Here is an 18907-nt window from a genome sequence, read left to right as displayed (position 1 = left end):
TATAAGCAATGAATGGAACTTCCCAGTTCCCACTGCTCAAACTCCTTGTTTCCCAAGAATTCCAACTCTAGAATCTCTAAACTTAGCGTGTAATGTGGATGCTAGTTTCACTTTAATGGAAAAAAAAGGTTTTTGTTACTGAACTGTACAGAACCAAGAAAGAACAAGGAAACTGTATACGATTTTTGTGGGGGGGGAGAAAAGAAAAGTGTAAAACGTCCCAAGGAAATGCTCCTATTTAAAAACGACGAGGGAAAAAGAACCCTCATCATATATTTTCCACTCCAACCAGTATCTTGTAGTCATCCAAGAAGGTGTAAGCAGGTACCAACAAGTTCAAGGGTGCAGGGCCCTTGCGTATCCTACCTGATGTGTCATAGTTGGAGCCATGGCATGGGCAAAACCACCCTCCATAGTCCCCAGCATTGGGTAAAGGGATGCAACCCAGATGGGTACAGACACCAATGACAACAAGCCATTCTGGTTTCTTAACCCTCTCCGATTCCTTCTCAGGATGCCTTAAAGACCAAATGTCAACACTGTTGGCCAGCTTAATGTCTTCTCCGGTTCTATGCTTTATAAACACTAGCTTCCCACGCCACTTCACAGTACTCCCTGGTTCAATGCCTGAGAGGTCAACTTCCAAGGAGGAAAGGGCCAGAACATCCTTGCTGGGAGACATACTGAGTACAAATTTGAGGATCAAGAGCCGAACCAGGGAAGCGTATATAAACCTCCCACCTGTCAAGACTAGGTAGGCAAATGCCTTCTTTTCAGGTTCACCACCTGGGGGCAAACGCTCATGGTTGTACTCATCATAAACAATCTTTGGGGTTGGGTTCTTCACAGCAGCTACAGTGGGTGGAAGGTCTGAGATCATCCCAAGATCATGTCTTGGAGCAAGTGATTCAGAAGCAAACCCTGCCATATTAAGAAAACTAACCAACAATATATGAAATTTAGTTGTAAAAACAATAGAATCCACATAGTAAACCAATGATGTAGACCCTGCAACTAATTTCAACTGGAATCTCACACATACAAGCATAAATCAATTGGAAAACACATCCCCTGTCCACATATTTGAAGTAGAATTCATGGGGTAGAACATTTAGAAAGGAAAACTGACCTTTGAACGCATTACGAAATGCCGATCTGAAGTAGAATTCATGGGTAGAAGAGATAGGTCTGGATTCATCCGAGGCAGCATCTCTGCCGATTAAATTCCTGGAGACGATCACCGAAGCTGTCTGCTTAGGACGCCATGACAGAGAAGAGAGTCTCCTTCCAGAAACTCTAAACATCTTTACATCCTCTTTCTAGGGTTTCTCCACTTTGTTCCTTAGAACGAGAAGACAATTAATCTCACACTCACACTCACGCTCACGCCTACGCCTGTAAGTGCAACCGCCAGGCGCCAGCCATGGGTTAGAGAAAGAAGTAGAAGGAAGAAACACTTCGAACATTCACGTTTGCGTAGCAGACTTACACCACAGAGATTTACACGTGTAGCAAGCTTATGCCACGTATACGCATATTACACTACACCTATTATAGCTGTTACAAAAAGTGGGGGCCACGATTGACCGCGTAAAATCCACCATTTCGATCTTTGCCTTCTATGCTATTTTTTTTTTTTTTTTTTTATATATTTTTTTTATTTTTTAAGACCTTCTATGCTCATCTTACTAGTAGCAGTAAGGAGGTCTCACCTCCTGGTGAGCATGGGATTTTTACACATTATCATTCATTAATTGCGTTGGACAATTGTTAACTTGGCTTGCTTTCAAAAGTTTATATATGGTTTGAGGTATCGGATGGGTCGTATCCGTTGATCTGGATCAGTTATAGTACCTCACTATCCACTGATTTTGATATTTAATCGATCCGTCGAGACTCGAGAGCTAATCAGGTTCTCGTATAAGAACTATTTTTATACAAAATTGATCTATACACATGACATTCATCCAAGAAAAAATTCTATAATAAATTCTATCCGTGGGAATCAAATTGTACAAATCATTCTTGTACAAAAATCTGATCTACACTCGATCCCCTATTGTATACAAAAAAAAATAGAAGAAGAAGAAGAAAGATAAAACCGTCTGTTCAAGGCTGATTCGAATTGATATCTTATTATATCGACATTAGTCAATACCATGAACTTAAATCAAATCCCAAATTTTATGGATAGATGCTGATGTACCAAACAAGGTTTTTATAGGGAAAAAAAGGAACTTAAGCAAGGTTTTAGTTTTAGAAAAAGAAAAAAATTCACCAATATTCAATATTGGTTGTTATTGATATTCATATTGACATGGATCGGTGCCCCTTGAATCTGTTTAGGTTTTATAAGAGTGCAACAACAAAAAATTTAACTCTATTTCAATTTAATAGGATTGACTACATGGATCCATCCACGTAAAAGTGGAAGAAAGTAAAGACATAGAGATGAGAGAGCACAAGATAGATCTAATCCAATTTTATATCGGCCGACAAGGTATCTATATGTGAATCTATGGTCCTCAATCCATGCACCAAAATCTTATATGATTGTTTACACACCCAAAAAAAAAATCGTTTTAATCTGATTGGAATTAATCGATTAACAAAATAATGCATTAAAAATCCAAGTGATTATACTTTTTTCTTTTGACTAAACAATCCGAGTAGAAGTGATTACACACAAGACGGAAAATCCAAATTTTTTTTAATGCGAAGTGATTAATGTATTGAGCCAGACAATAGAAATGTAACAAATGTTACTCCCAAGACTCAGAAGCTGATGATATAATTAATGGCTTTTATGAAGCTCGGAAAAGGAAGGAAAAAAAAGAGGAGAAGAAATCGATGGGTCATCGAAGAGAATAGCAGGAGGAACGAAGGTACTCGGGGAAAACAAAAAGTGAAGGAGATGAGATCTAAAGAAAGACGGTCGGAAAAGTACGGAGACATGCACAGCCTTGTCGCTTCTCTTTGCAAGCAACTGACTCTACTCTACTGAACCACCTGACACCTGGTCTCAAGTCTGTACTCTGTATATGAAGCCTCCTGTACTACTACGTACGTAGTTGGTATCCCTGTACCCCCACTCTGCTGCATGCCTGCATGATATTTTCACATTTGCCAAAGAGATGTAAACATAAGGACCATAATCTCCTTCTCTCTCTAGAGTCCTGACGCAGGAAAGACTCAGGGTTTCAATCTTGGAGATAGGCATAGCTGTGGTTTCTAGAATGGATACACCCGACGCGTTCTCGGCGACTCTATTCAAATGGGACCCAAGAGGGGCAGGGGCAGGGGGGTCTCCACCGCCTCACCGGTTGCTGGAAGCGATGACGGCACCCCAGACATGCGGTACGTGCACAAGGACGCAAAGGGATGTGGGAGGGCTGGATGTGTTCTTCCAGGCTTACGGAGTCCGATACTACACTGCGGCAAAGATAGCAGAGCTAGGGTTCACGGTGAACACACTCCTGGACATGAAAGACGAGGAGCTGGGGGAGATGATGACCAGTCTCTCCCAGATCTTCCAGTGGGACCTCCTTGTCGGGGAGAGTTACGGTATCAAGGCCGCCCTCAGGGCGGAGCGTCGACGCCGCCTCCACCTCCTTCTCCCAACCTACGCTACCAACGCTCTCGATGCCCTCTCCCAGGAAGGTTTGTAAGGATATCTAGTAATAGTTAGTAGTTAGCACTAAAACTGATGACGATGACATTAATGATGAAATTAATGAATGAATCAGGATTGTCGAAGGAGCCAGTACTGCAACAAAAGAGGGAGAAGCAGCACCGGCAGCGTCAAAAGAAGAGGGCGGCATCGACGAAGAGTACTACTACAACTACAGGGGACGAAGAAGAAGAAGAGGAGGAGAAGGAAGACGAAGATAATGAAGAAAAGAAAGGAAGAGTAGTGGAGAGGCAGCGAGAGCACCCATTCGTCGTGACGGAGCCTGGTGAAGTAGCTCGGGGGAAGAAGAACGGCATCGATTATCTCTTCCACCTCTACGAGCAGTGCCGTGAATTCTTGATCCATGTTCAGAACATCGCCATGGATCGTGGAGAAAAATTCCCCACCAAGGTAATTACTAATTAAACCTCTTCCTTCCTCCCTTCTCCTCCTCCTAATCTCTCTAATCTTCTATAACGTAAACTTTAATCACCAATGGGGGAACGACACTGCGACATCAGTTTTCGGTTAATTAATTAATAAGAAGAAGGCTCGAAATAAAATAGATGAATGGTAGTCTTGTAAATAAATTTGAACTCAAAGGGTAAGGAGTCTTTTCAAAAATGGCCACAGGTTGGCGAGGCCGGCATCGTGGGGCGTGCGGCCCTGACAGTTTATACGTGTCGCACAATCACTTAAGCTCGCAATTTTGGGCTGGACTTTGTCAGGTCAAGAATCCAACTAGCTCTATAACCATTAAATTTTTTACCAGGCCTGGTTCATGGATCATGAGCCTTTGGTCATCGGATTCGGACCTACCTTTATATTGCTTTCAAGGAGCTGAGCTAAGCTACTCCATAGGCAGGAATATCAGTTGGTTTGGTCCCGTTTGACCGGTTTGAATCGGAATCAAACCTTTAAGCTGTACAGACACTCAAGCCTAAGACCTTGAAGTCATGGATAAGTTTAATCGAAGCATTTTCCATCCCCATTTCTTTTATTTTTTTATTCGTGCAGGTGACAAACGAGGTGTTTAGATATGCAAAGAATGCAGGAGCTAGCTCCATAAACAAGCCCAAAATGAGGCACTACGTGCACTGCTACGCGTTGCATTGCCTGGACGAAGAGGCATCGAATGCCCTGAGGAGAGCATTCAAACAGAAAGGAGAGACCGTGGGATCTTGGAGGCAGGCTTGCTACCAGCCCCTTGTCACCATGGCATCTCACCATGCTTGGGACATCGACTCCATCTTCAACTCCCACCCTCGTCTCTCCATCTGGTACGTCCCCACCAAGCTCCGTCAGCTCTGCCATGCCAACCACTGTGAGGCCAATGCCAATGCTGACGCTACATCTGCTTCTGCTGGGGCCAGCACCGTCGCTACTGCCCACCCTTCCTTCTAACCATTAACCAACATTTAGCCAATTATGTTCTTTGGCTTTGAAGGTTTGGGTGGGACTATAAGAGTTAGTCTAGAGTCAATGTACTTGGTAAAGTTGGTTTGTTCTGCTTATTTTCATATTGGGCCAACAAAATTCTTCCAAGAATCTGAGTTTTGATCAGCTTTTGACCCCTATTTAGAGTCAATTTCATCCTGTAAAAGTACAAAGCATTAGTAAGAAACAATCATGTCTTCAGCCCCTCACCCCATACCCAGAAATTATTGCTTAATTCTTCCCTACAAAGGATCATTAACAGAACAGGTCAAAAATGCGGCAAGACAAAAAATACGGGCCAATGCTACAGCTTCACTCTCTCATTTTCCTCTGTAAAATTTCTCACAAAAAAAAAAGGCATACCCAATGCATGAGTCTCCCGCTACCGTGGAGTCTAAGAAGGGTCACACAATGTACACCGAAAAAAATCCTCTGCCACAAGTGCGGCGGAACGGCAAGGATCCAATGGCCAGCATGGCATCGGGGCTTGTGCTGATGTCGTCTTGGCCGTCCGATGCTCGCCGCACGGCCACACCTGCCGCAGGTCATCGCCCCAGTGTACGCAGCCTCAACCCCCCACCCACAATGCTTCCAGAATCTCATATAACGTGAAAATGCTGACAGACAAAACATTTAAGTTCTTGTGGTGGAAGGCCTAATATCATTTCAGTCAACTATTTGGCTTCTCCCTCATCTGCGGATCCACTTGAATGAGCTGGGAATCTCCACAACACATCCGTCCAAGTGCTTGACCCATCAGTCACCTCTTTGACAACAGAGGCCACAGCCTTTACACTAACACGAATTTGATCCTTGCTGTCTCTTTCTCGAATTGTAACGGAATCTGTTGAATCAACAGTGATAGCAAAGGGTACACCAAGTTCATCTGTTCTTGCATATCTTTTTCCAATAGATGTACCTGCCACAATCATGCACTAACAAACAGTCAAATCAATTCTGCAGCCATCATGAAATGAATCACTAACTAAATTCAACTAGGCCTCGACTCAATTAAAATGGGGTCAGGTAAGTAAATCCTAATGGTTTATATAGTAAATCCTAATGGTTCATATCACTATATAAACTTTTTCCCTCTTGTTCCCCCCAAAAAATTCAAAACTGAGCATACTTCTTGCACATCTCAATGGACACATTCATGCATATTTACAAATCCATGCATATCAATCAGCACAAGTATGACCTAGCAAGTAGTAGTCCCTGTCCCAAGTCCAACATTAAAATACAAGGCCCAATGTTTTTCTAGTTACATACCAGTAATGTCAATTTTATTTGAGATCCCAGCCACAGTCAGTGACATGGAGATCTGTTTGGCAACTTCTTCATATTGCTGGTTTTGCACAAGTGGGAAAACTGTGCACTTGATGGGAGCTACAAGAGGAGGAAAGCTGAATACATTCAACTGCTCATCTCCAGCTTTACTTGGCCTTGTGTAGAAGGAATGTTCAAACAGGCAGTAGATTATTCGTCCAATGCCAAATGATGGCTCAATCACTGAAGGTGTGAAAGCCCGTTGGTGTTCCTTCTTCTTCTCCTTGGATATTGTCACCATGTTCTTCTTAATAGTGACAGCTTTCCCAAGAGTACACACATAGAACTCCACCTCCCCCTTGGATTCCAAAGTGGATTTCATTTCCATAGCTTCTTTTTCATCCATGACCTGCCCAAACAGATGACAGAACATTTAATGATAATGGGGTTAAGGCATAGAGTCATTTACATTTACTAAAAATCATAGCTTTCCAGATAAAATCTTAATTTACCTCCAACGCCTCGACAACATTCTTTTGGTTACCCTTAAATGCGAGACCTAGTTCCTTCTTCACTGGGGCTATGACCAGTTTCTGAAAAAATGCAACATCACATTTTTCTGCCATAACTTATTAAAGAAATTATATGATTACATTAATAAAACTCATAATGGAAAGAGTGACGTCATGAATATGAGTATCCACAAAGGACCCAACACACGTGATGAAGAGGAGAGAAAGAAAGGAGCTACCTCCACTTCCCTGGGTTCTGAAAACTTTTCATGAGCTACAAGAGGAACACCACTTTTCTCCTGCCATAAAGAGGAAAACATGGATTTCCCATGAGTTTATTCAGCAGTCTTTCTTTCATCAATGACAAATCCTTACCATCATAAAGCAATGCATTAAAAGATGGACTACAAAATCATCTTCATCTCACAGACTCTTCTTATTGCGGGAGAAGGTTCTGGTAACCTCGTCAGGTGCTGGCATAAGTAGTAAGTCCTACCGTTGCTAAAGCTTGGTTTTTATTCTAATCATCTAGGGCCAGCGCATTTAGCCTTGCGGCTGAGGCCTCCATATGTTCTGTGAATATTCGGTTTTAGTTTCGCAGGAGGATGGTTGTTTGAAATAAAAGAAGCCATCACCACCACCACCAAGCAGAAAAAAAGCCAGTGGAAGCTGGAAGTCGAGGGAAAGAAAGGGGGGCAGAGAAGCTATTAGGCAAGCAAAGAGAATGACCGTTGAGAGAAGCTCCTGAAAGCTTCACTATCTTTGATTCCTTCTGCATTACCCTACTCATTCCCGATTCCAGCATTGTTTGTTGCAGTGCTCAAATATAAATGTTACATCATGAATAATGGTCCGTATTTAGGAAATATGGTTTCCGAATCATAACATGTATAAATTTGATATTTCACCTGGGAAGTCCCCACATGCCTGTCCCTCGATTTGGAACCAATGCCAACCCAGGGTTATGTAGTTCTGCCTCGACTCAACATATGAGGGAAGGAAAATGGGGACTAAAGTTAGGAGTTGGTTTTACTGGGAGTGGACCGATGATGGTAATGTAGTTCATGTACTTAACATAACACAACAAACCAACCCATTCATTTCAGTATGTTTAGTTAGTATTTACTTTTTGGTTTGTGCCTCATAAAGAATAGGGAATAAGGTTGATGGGAAGTGTAGGGGAAAAGGAAGAAATCCCTGAGATGCTCACAGTTGCATGGGAGGGAGGAATCGCATAAAGAAGAGGGGGGGAAGAAGAATCACACACAGCCCTCAGGCTCTCAACACTCAAAACTCAATTCATCATTCTATTCTCTAATTACTCAATTGGTTACATACCATAAATAGTAAAAGAAAACCAACATTAAAAGGAAACCTACTCTAATTTGGAAACTCAATTAAGTGGAAACTAAATCCTATTAGTTATCTCCTACCTAAGTTACCAAAAATTAAAAGATTGCATGAAAATAAAGATCCTAAAATATCCTACTAGCCAAAGACTCAATATGGGTCCGGTTCATCCCTTGTTGGATACCCAAATAGGTATGGATTGCTCTATGGGTGCGTATCTGCATCAATTCCCCCGATGTTGAGAAAAACTCGTCCACGAGTTTTGTAGAGAATCAACACCAATCAGCCAGCATCCATCCTTGCCTGTATGAATTCACCATCAAAACCAAGATCGAATGATATGAAATCCACAACGCGAAGTTCATTGATGAAGTAGTGACTTGGGAGATAAAATTGATCGGTTCACTGATGAGATCAATCGATTTAAATTTTTCCACAAACTGATCTTCAACTTCCAACAATGCCATCTCATCTTCTACCACTGGTGATTCATCGGTGATTCATCTTCTGGTTCGTCTACCTGTTGTTCAACGGTTGAGATCACATAGTTGAAGGTAGAGTGTACTTGGGTTTTGATGTCCGCGAGCTTCTCTATGATCAATTGCATATGTTGACGGATATCCAGTAAAAGGTCTAGATCCATCGCCTAGGTTGTTGGAATCATTATGGATGGATACTCAAAGCAAGGAGTGAGTGGCAGAATGGTAAATAAGGAGGTTTAAGGAGCAATGGAAAAATGGTTTCTTCTTCTTCTTCTTCATCTTCTTCTTTTTTTTTTTTTTTTTTTTTTTTTTAAGGGATGGCAGAATTGGTAATATTGAAAGTTCACTTTAAATCCAAAGGAACGCTCTTAAGGGTATACTTGGAAGTGACTAAAAATTAGGACAAAAAGAGATAATGGAGGAAGAGAAGGGTATTATTGGAAGTTCACAAGAGTTTAAAGAAAAAGGAAAGGATAAAATATGAGAGCGTGGGATGTGGGATTTTACCGACAAAAGGAGTCCTTCTCCTTCTTGGAGTCAGAACTAGACGGAGAAGAAGGCGGAAGCTCGATATCCAGCGGTGGATCGATCGAACCAGGTATGTTCCTCTCTCTCTTCTTCTTCTTCTTCTTTCTTCCCTCCTTCTGTTCTTTCTTTTTCTTCTTCTGTACTTTCTTCTGTTTCTCTTTCTCTTCTCGTCTTCTGATTCTGTCTTCTCTCTCTGCTGCATTTTTTTTTTCTTTCTTTCTTTTTTCTTTTCTTCTTCTTCTTCTAGTCCTCTGCTTCTCTCTTCTTCTTCTTCTCGTCTTCTGTTTCTTCTCGGTTCTTTTTTTCTTCTTCTTCTTTTTCTTTTTTGTCTCTGCTGGCAGAACCCAGAAAGGATGATCTCTCTCTCTTCCTTTGTTTTTTTTTTTTCTCCCACTACTAGAACCCTGCAGAGGGCTCGACTGAGAAGAGGTCGGTAGGGGTTTTTGCCGCCTTCTCTGTTGACTCTCTTCTTCTCTTCTTCTACTGCTGCTGTCTCTTTTTTTTCTTTTTTTTTTTTTTTCTTTTTATATATATATATATATATATATATTTCTCAGTCCCTGTAAGAACAGAACAGAGAATGGGAATGGAAGAAAGGAGATGGGGGAAGGAATGGGATCCTTCGGCTCCGATACCAATTGATGGGAAATGTAAGGGAAAGGGAGAGGGAAGAAATCCCTGAGATGCTCAGAATTGCATGGGAGGGAGGAATCGCATAAAGAAGAGGGAAGAAGAATCACACACAGCCCTCAGGCTCTCAAAACTCAATTCATCATTCTATTCTCTAATTACTCAATCGGTTACATAGCATAAAGAGTAAAAGAAAATCAACATTAAAAGAAAACCTACTCTAATTTGGAAACTCAAATTAATTGGAAACTAAATCCTAGTAGTTATCTCCTACCTAAGTTACCAAAAATTAAAAAGATTGCATGAAAATAAAGATCCTAAAATATCCTACTAGCCAAAGACTCAATATGGGTCCGGTTCATCTCTTGTTGGATACCCAGATAAGTATGGATTGCTCCATGGGTGCGTATCTGCATCAAAGGTTCTTCCCACCTCTCTTTTGCTGATTGCTAAATTTTGGATACCATAAATTAAATTCTAATAATCAAAAAAAGGATCGAAAATTGTAGTCATACTGAGATGGGACCATAGTATAGAAATTTCAAAAGACAGGAAAAGAAAAAAAAGGGAATTTAGACTTCATAACAAGAGATAGAGTTCATTGAACCTCTGTTAATTGTGATGTAACATGTGCTTTCATGCAGAATTCAGCTGCCTAATATGTCAAAATTGGATGACTCGTTCCCTTACTCATCCTGATCATAATTTTTGCAAGAAAATGAGTTTTCTGGTCAGACTTTTGTCAGGGAGAGGACAGGTCAGGGTAGACAAACATGGCACAGATCAATGTCATGACAAGCCCATCTTGCTCAAATAACATTTCTCATTTCTTTCGTGTGATTTTTTTTATTCATTATACATATACTAAGAACACAAATAGACTTTCTATGCTGGAACCCATAAGGCTTAATGGAGTTGGCCTGTTTTTTAATGCCTTTATTCTTTTTAATTTCCTCCCCATTCTATGTAGTACGTAGTTCGGTAGTTCAGCCTTCAGTTGAAAGGTGATGTTTCTGATAACAAAAGTTTGTAGGGATTTATCAGCAGTGACACTGTAGAAAACAAAAGAAGATCGAATAAGGCTGAGGTGGCGACTGGAAAAGGAATAATCAAATGATTCTACCTTCAGCCTCCAGCCTCTGCAAATTTGAGATCTGATTCTTCAATCTCTAGACTCATCTCATGCTGTCATCTAAATTTTTATTCTTCTCCATTTTACTCCGTCTCAGAAAGGTTGTCAAGTTACACAATCTCACTTTCTAAGAAGCATTTGTCATTGCATTAGTAACCTAAATATGTTTCACTGATCTTTTAAAATTAGCTTTCTTAGACTACATCAAATTCTCCTTCCTTTCTCTTTCAATGCACCATCATCTCTTCTTCTTTTAATGCATTAAACATGCTAAAGCTAGCTTACTCTTATGCACTAACAGGCATGCTAGGCCGCCATGTCAAAGATCAAACTGTGGTAAATGCATATTACTCTTCCATATTAAAGATCACAATACAATCAATATTTATTCTTCATATCTACATCAACAAATACATGATTAATGTCAAACTGCAACTGAAACTGTTGTTTAGCTTAAATAAAATTCCAATGAAAAGGGAAAGGACTTTGAACATTCTAAAAGATTATTTCTCATAAAAATTCAGGATCAAGCAGAGTAAACTTCTACCATGCTGTCAAGGAGATTGCTACAGAAAAATAAACTTTTAAATGGAAGATGGGCAAATGAGGTTCATCAAGAATTGGGTTAATTCCACATTACATGCAATGAGTTGCAGCCTAAAGATGAAGTGACTAATCAACAATCAGACTTTACAGTATCTCTTCAACAATATTGGATTAAACACTTACTGAGTGAGCACGTAAGTCATATGCAGATCTATCTGCAATACCAACACACTCAATCCAACCATAGGAGCACTCAATCTCTGCATCCCAACAGTCTGCAGCATAGTGGGCCATCTCATTTGCCAAATGTTGTCGGAAACGCAACCGTTCTTTGTCAATTCCTAGTTGCATAAGGAATAGGTATACTCTTCCAATGAAGTAGCCAAGTGTTTGATTGTTGACAATTCCCTGTCCAATAGTAAATACATAAATGTAAAGTGACAGAGAGAGAAAGCTTGAAGGGGTATTTAAATCACATGCAAATCAATCCAACCTTAGAAACTGCATCACCAATGCACATTCTCTTCGCGGATTGTCCAGAAGTTTGTTCTTCCCTTGGGAACATCATGAACTCCAAGTGCGCAACCTCACCGAACTTTGGATGGGATTTATCTTCAGGATCCACAAAGTGCTCAATCTCAGCCAGGGTGAATTCACGAACCCTTAGAAGACCTTGGCGAGGGGATATCTGGATTTAAAAAGGAAAAAAAAAAATACTATCAGATTGAAACTGACTACTAATTTCCTCTTACAATACAAGTAACAGACCAGTATGTAGACGGACAACCCTAAATAAAAGGAAGAAAAGACATAGTGGGTGAAAAAAAAAAAGGATAAACACTCTGATTATTATTATTATTACATGCACCAGGTGGGAGACAAAAAATCAAAGAAGAAAGGGGGAAAAAATAAAGTATTTGCTTTCGAATGGAATACCCATTTACAACACATGCTTGTAAAGAGATAACAAAGTCATAATATAGTGTGGTAGTGGAAGATTGAGACCTCATTTCTAAAAGCTTGACCAATCTGTGCAGCAGCAAAAGGAAGCTTGTTTCCATTAAAATAGTACAAATCCTTGAAGTTAACAAAAATGCCTTGTGCTGTCTCAGGGCGCATATACCTGCAGCAGATGAATATGTAAGTTACATAAATGGGTTGAAATCCATATATAAATAGGAAGCAATCTTATCCTGGTAAAATGCTTATAGCAGTGAAATACAATGACTAAATCAAGTTCTTACCCAGGTATCAAGCCAGATGGGCCTATCAATGTTTGAAACATCAAGTTAAATGGATAAGGATCTGAAAGAGGGTTCTTAGTATCTGGAGCAACTATACCATATTCCTTAATCTTTGCCCCCAATTCTTCAGGAGAGAGATCGTCAAGAATCACAAGAATTTTGTTCAGCTCTGCTGCCTTCTCTGCATTCATACTCAGGTCCTTCTCAAGCTTCTCCTTGCAGAAATCTTTGAGCAGGTGATCAGTCCTGTAGCAAGTTCCTGTCTTTTCATCCTTGACCATGAGGTCTGTAAACTTCTCTACATGACCAGATGCCTTCAGCACAATTTCTGGTGTGACACATGGACAATCCACTTCCAACATGTTCTCTTCCAGGACAAAATGCTGATTTTTTTTTTTTTTGTTTAAGGAAAGAAAAAATTAGCCAAAGCACAAAACTAAGAAAGACTAATTGCATTAAAAAGTTCTGTAACCTTATATAGGAGTCCACAGATTCGGAGAGATCAGAAAGAATGTTCAATAACTACTTCGCGGTTGATTTTCCCAAGAGACATAAATAAATTTAAATAATTTCGAGTTTCATTTTTTCAAATTTAAATACAAGCCAAAAATTGGCTTAGTCAATCGAACAGCAGCATTATAAAGCATTAGCTTTTAAACCGTTCCAAAGAACATCAAATGTAAGATACAAGTTAGAACTACTCTGCACTTGTAATCCAAGAACTGACCAGGTCTCATCTGAACATTTGAAACGTAGGTCTTCCATTCAATTACTGGTCTACTAGAACTCCATGGCACGTTAACATACTAAATAATGCATCATCAGGTAGCTTAACATCCCAGTATGAACATGTAGCCTCTTGAACTAATTTAAAACAGGGGGGAGGGGGGAGACTAGCATAAACATGTCATAAAACCTGCATACTTCATCGCACATTAAAATGTTAACAAACTAATATGTTAAACGAAACCACATAGATTCGCAGGCGGGGTGGAGAGACTTACTTGACGCCAGAAAGCCAGGACATTAGCCTTAACCGCACAACCAGGGGGACCGTAATCATATAAACCAGCAACACCTCGATAAATCTTGAAAGACGGAATGTAGAAGAGCCGCCGCTCCAACGTATTGACAACGGCTTGACGGAAAGCATCCCTGCTGAGAGCACCAGTGCCACCAGTGATGGCAGCTTGAAGCTGTTTTTCAATGGAAGATTTCTCCAACTTCAAGGCGTTTAGTGCTTCCACTGCTGCATTGATCTCCGCCTTCGCCGCACCGGATGCCTTTAGATCCCTGACGGCGTTCCCTTGTGCGTCAACGGCAGCTTGCTTGTCGGACATAGCTCTCCGAAGGGTTTCTTCAGAAGCATCCATGGCCATGGCTCGCGCGTCTCGTCCGCCGCAATGGATTACACTGTACCGTGAATGGGGTGGGTTTGTTGAGTACAGACGATACAAAGAAGAAGTTCGACACAAATTGGCGACCAAAGAAAATGTGGATTGATGTCGAGATTTTAATAAGGATGAGAGGATCGGGAAAATAGAATTCATTCGAATAGCATCAACGGCCCAACTCATCTATTTGCCGTTCCAATTTCTAAATCCCTAAAAGATGATGAAAAAGATAGGGAAAACGTAAAATAAAATCAAGGGAAACCAGGAAGGATTGAACGCCCAGATCCTAATCGAACCGTCTACGATTATTGTAATTCGCTTTCGTCTTATTGGTTGGTACAACATATCACCCAAGTTGAAGCAGTGACAAGGGCGGCCATTCCTCCACCGTCGGATGGTTTAACCGTTCAAGAGAATTCCTCCATCCATCGGTTATTGGGCGAAAGAATTCACACGAGACAAACTTAAGAACATATCACATGAGCATATCACCCTATCTCTCTTTTTTATGATTTCAAAAGATAAATCTCCATTGGTATTGAATGTTTCTACACCTATCAACAACAAATTCTGCCAAAAAAAACACAGAAATTGATGTCGAATGTAAATTTTTTCATTATAAAGAGGATTATGTCCAAAAGTGTAATGGTTGCGTTTGTGTTGAGAGACAGAGGCAGTTAAGATGATTGCCTCGCTCTCAGCTCTCAGCTCTTAGGAAAGGTATAAATGTCCCCTTTATTGATGTTTTCAAATGTGTTTCGAGAGCCACGCTCATGGAAATATAACTTTTCCCATATTCATATGTGAAAATGTTTTTTGTGAGAGTTATGCCTAGACAGATGAAAGGAAAATGATTTATTTTCCTTTTTTTGATAGAAAAAAAAAATTTTGATTGATTTGCTCCCCATAAAGGGCAATAATGCATGCCCTATTGATGCTCTTACATGCACTACTATTTGTTGATCCATGCATTGGCGTAGAAGTCTACACTCTCAAACATAAGAGAGCGGTTCAGGTTCACGTAAGAGAATGTACGAGAACGATTCAGGCCTATGGATATAGAATCAATTTTCTCTTTCTTCATTTAATAGATTATATATCCATGGATCAGGAGTGTACGAGAATGTACGTGAACCTGATCCGTTCACCAGACAAAAAACCTTTCCCTTCTTATCCTCTAACTTGAATTGATTTTTTTTTTTTTCTTCTTCTTTTTGTACGAGACAAATTAACAAATGAAAACAAAAAATAAAGAGCTTTGAGCAAATAGTACAAGGGAGAACACCAATGAGGTCTCACGTACATGGGAGAAAGTGAGGTCAATTCACATGAGGAGGTGAGAGAGAGAACGGGTGCACATATCCTCCTTTCATGGCTCAAAAAATCTTGTCTCTCTTCTCCTCGCTATAAAATGATCACTCCTCACCCCCCCCCCAAAGTTAAACCAAAAGTGGATTCCCAAGTAATAGGGAGTAAGGGGAATAATGGTGAATGGAAGCACCTATGCACTTACAAGGGGAGTTGATCCACTAATAAATAGTGAAGCATGCTCTTATGTGAGCAGTGCCATACCGTTGAGCTATCACCCGAGTGTGCGACATGGCAATTCTAGCTGTTTGGTATTTAGGAAAGAACCTAAATATGCAATATTTTCAAATTTAATACTCTAATTTGAGGATTGAGTTTTCCATCACAATAGTGGAATTGCAAAATATCTTCTCCAATGGTGATTTGACAATGTGATCGTACTAGTATGTCATTAGACTCATAACTAAATTCACACCCCTATATACAAGGTTGAAAATACAATTTCCATGCTAATTCAAAATATTAAATACCCTTAAATGTAGAGATTACATCCTCACGATTGGTGGAGAAAAACTCAATCCCTAATTCAGTCTCCCATCTAAAGGTATTATCCTATTTATGTATGATCATGTTCACTCCATCAAACATCTCAGACATTTTTATTTATTTATTTTTTTTTATTTTTTTTGAACTCCGACTATCTGAGTACTCATAAATTGTGGGGTGTGGAGAAATGTATGTGGACCTACAAAGCAAAACAATACATTAAGAAGTAAGGAATTTGATCAATTTCAATTAATTAGTTTGATTTCAGTTCGTTCGTTTGAAAGTTTGACGAGTAAAATCCATGCTGGCTGGGCTTGGACTGTTGGTACTTGGCCAAAATGTCCATTCCAATTCACCCTAGAAGTGCCCCTCCCATTTGCCTTATATTTTCTTTTTCTCTTCTTTTATTTTTCAATTTTATTGTTTTGCAATTAAGAATTTTTTTCCTAGCAAGGATCGGGTCATTCAAGGATTTAGATGAATGGTATCAAGTAGGTAAGAGGTGTTGAAGATGAACAGCCTCAAGCAGGTAAGAAAAATTGAACATAAGTCACCTGTCAATTTAGACCATCACTCATGCCAACTCTGCTACCCTTGAAGATTGATAAAGAATGATTTACTTCAAAATAATGTTATAATTCTTCTTTTAACATGTCACAACGTTGATTGAGTTGGGTAGAAAATCAACCTATAATTGAATAATAACATGAAAAACTTGTCCACAACGTCTAGTGGCCAACAGTATTATCATGGGGAAAACAGTGACTTCTTACTCTATTGTTTATATTTGCTATTCAATAGAAAAAGAATGGACATAAATTAAATTTTGTAAATTTTTGTTGCCATAATTAAAACCATGCTATGACATTATAATGGTGTTGTCCATATTCATAGATTTGGTCTCTCATTTCAATTCAATACGACATGAGAAAAAATATATATATATATATATATATATATATATATATATATATATATGTTCTAATCCAATGGATTTGGCAACCAATCACAACTCTTTTAAGTTTCCAATGGATTATCTCCTTGATTGAAATAATGCACGTTGCTAGGAATGTTCACTTGTCAATTTTTATTTCTTATTTATAAATAAATATATTGGGTCATTAAGGAGACAAGCGTGGTTGGAAAACATAACAAAGTGGACCGTTATGGGATCCAAAAAGCAACCTAATATCTTAATTTCAACCTTTTTCACTTTTGAATTGTTTTTTTTTTTTTTTGGTAACATCCAATCGATCTGGTTCGTGAATGTGAATTCATTTTCTGTCCCAGGAATTCCTATAAATATCCTTTATCAACTTAAATGTTTACCACCCTTGTATTCACCAATTGTTCACGGCCAATTATTATTGTGGGTTTTTTACATCAACCTCCTCTGTCGTTTGCTGAAATTACATAATCCCCCTTAAAAATAAAAAAATTATATTTAAATCCACCCAAACTAACACCGTGAGAGAGGTGTTAATTTTTTTAATGAAAAAGATGATTTTACCTCCTCCTTCTTCTTCTTCACCACTCAACCCCTTCTCCCTAAACTATTCGGCACGAGTCTTCCCGTCGTTCCCATCAGACAACACAACAACCTCTCTATCAAGTAAGCCAAGATTTTCTCCTTGCTTGAAGATATGATGAAGAAGGATTGCTCGGATCATCTTGGATTTACTTCATAGTCAGAAAAGAAGAAAAAAGGAAAAGTACATATCTTTGGAGATGGTACGGCTGAATATCTGCTCTCCGTCTTCCAACCTGAAACAGCTCAGAACCATCTAAACCATCGTGATCAAGTTCCTATGCGATGAAACCACGCCCCTGCTGGCGCCGGTGGTGCCAAATGAGTAGAGCAGCGTTGCCATGTCGTCTAGGTGGGTTTGCCGAAGGTGGGGGAGGTGGAGAGACAAAAACAGGCAAAGGCGGTGAAGGTGGTGAGGCCATCGGTGCCACAAGGGAAGGCGGAGGAGGAGAACTACTCAATGGTGGCGGTGGTGATAACACCAGAGATTGCGATGAAGCCACCACAGGTGGAGGCGGTGAACCCGAGAAGAAATATCCCCAAAACAGTGGTTTTTCGTTTTCAATAGAAAAAGAAACCCAAAAGGTTGCAGCTTAGTAAACCCGCTGCTGCTTCTAGCTGCAAAACCCTTGTCTAAGGTTTCTGTCTTTTTAAACCTTTTATATTTGGTCAATTGGTGGTGTTTGTGGTCTCTACAAGTAAACATGGCGACACCTGGTCGTGGTCGTCCGGCCACCCCATCGGGCTTGGACTTGGGGTCGTCTTCTCGATCCCGCTCTCGCTCGACTTCTGGTTCAGATTCACGTTTGCGGTCCCGTTTTAGGAATTTCCATTTTTGAGTAAAACCCTCCATGAATCCATCACAAAAAACCCTAAAATTATAACTTTGATCAGAGATGATTCTCCCACACCTTGTATCAATACTAGAACACGACTTGCATTGAGCTGCACTGGCAATGTAGAGGCTAGGGATGCGGTTTATGCTATTGGAGTTGTCGCCACACTTCTGAAACTGGTTTTTGACAAAAGAAGAAGAAGGAGGAGGGGGTAAAATCATCTTTTCCTTTAAAAAAACTAACACCTCTCCCACGGTGTTAGTTTGGGTGGGTTTAAATGTAATTTTTTTTATTTTCATGGGAGATTATGTAATTTCGGCAAACGACATGGGAGGTTGATGTAAATCATCCTATTATTTCTTACATTATTTTCACTTGTTATTTTCATTTCTTACCCATAAACATTTACATAGGTTAAAATTTCCAATTATTAATAGAAAGTATAATAAAAAGCTTAGAATTAGCATTGTTATATTGTGGATCTTTTTTCATGAA

General features: G+C 39.8%; 3 protein-coding genes across 3 annotated transcripts; 1 reads left to right on the top strand and 2 right to left on the bottom strand.

The window, feature by feature from the left end:
- Positions 1-7: 7 nt before the first annotated feature.
- LOC122077504 (cytochrome b-c1 complex subunit Rieske-4, mitochondrial-like) lies at positions 8-1445 on the bottom strand. The gene is made up of 2 exons (XM_042643457.1): positions 1130-1445; positions 8-921 (listed from the first exon to the last, which is right to left on the bottom strand). The coding sequence occupies exons 1-2, from the start codon at positions 1302-1304 to the stop codon at positions 269-271; spliced, it is 828 nt and encodes a 275-aa protein (XP_042499391.1). The 5' UTR covers positions 1305-1445; the 3' UTR covers positions 8-268.
- An 827-nt stretch (positions 1446-2272) lies between these two features.
- LOC122076703 (floricaula/leafy homolog 2-like) lies at positions 2273-5233 on the top strand. The gene is made up of 3 exons (XM_042642156.1): positions 2273-3660; positions 3747-4081; positions 4688-5233. The coding sequence occupies exons 1-3, from the start codon at positions 3237-3239 to the stop codon at positions 5072-5074; spliced, it is 1146 nt and encodes a 381-aa protein (XP_042498090.1). The 5' UTR covers positions 2273-3236; the 3' UTR covers positions 5075-5233.
- A 98-nt stretch (positions 5234-5331) lies between these two features.
- LOC122076702 (glycine--tRNA ligase, mitochondrial 1-like) lies at positions 5332-14387 on the bottom strand. Its single transcript, XM_042642155.1, has 9 exons — positions 13805-14387; positions 12801-13183; positions 12562-12679; positions 12050-12244; positions 11740-11964; positions 7128-7187; positions 6889-6969; positions 6380-6785; positions 5332-6026 (listed from the first exon to the last, which is right to left on the bottom strand). Exons 1-9 carry the CDS (start codon positions 14375-14377, stop codon positions 5782-5784), a joined length of 2286 nt encoding a protein of 761 aa, XP_042498089.1. The 5' UTR covers positions 14378-14387; the 3' UTR covers positions 5332-5781.
- Positions 14388-18907: the final 4520 nt, after the last annotated feature.

The sequence above is a fragment of the Macadamia integrifolia genome, chromosome 4, assembly GCF_013358625.1.
Source record: "Macadamia integrifolia cultivar HAES 741 chromosome 4, SCU_Mint_v3, whole genome shotgun sequence".
In the NCBI taxonomy this organism is placed as follows: Eukaryota; Viridiplantae; Streptophyta; class Magnoliopsida; order Proteales; family Proteaceae; genus Macadamia; species Macadamia integrifolia.
This window is presented reverse-complemented; position numbering and strand designations above follow the sequence as displayed.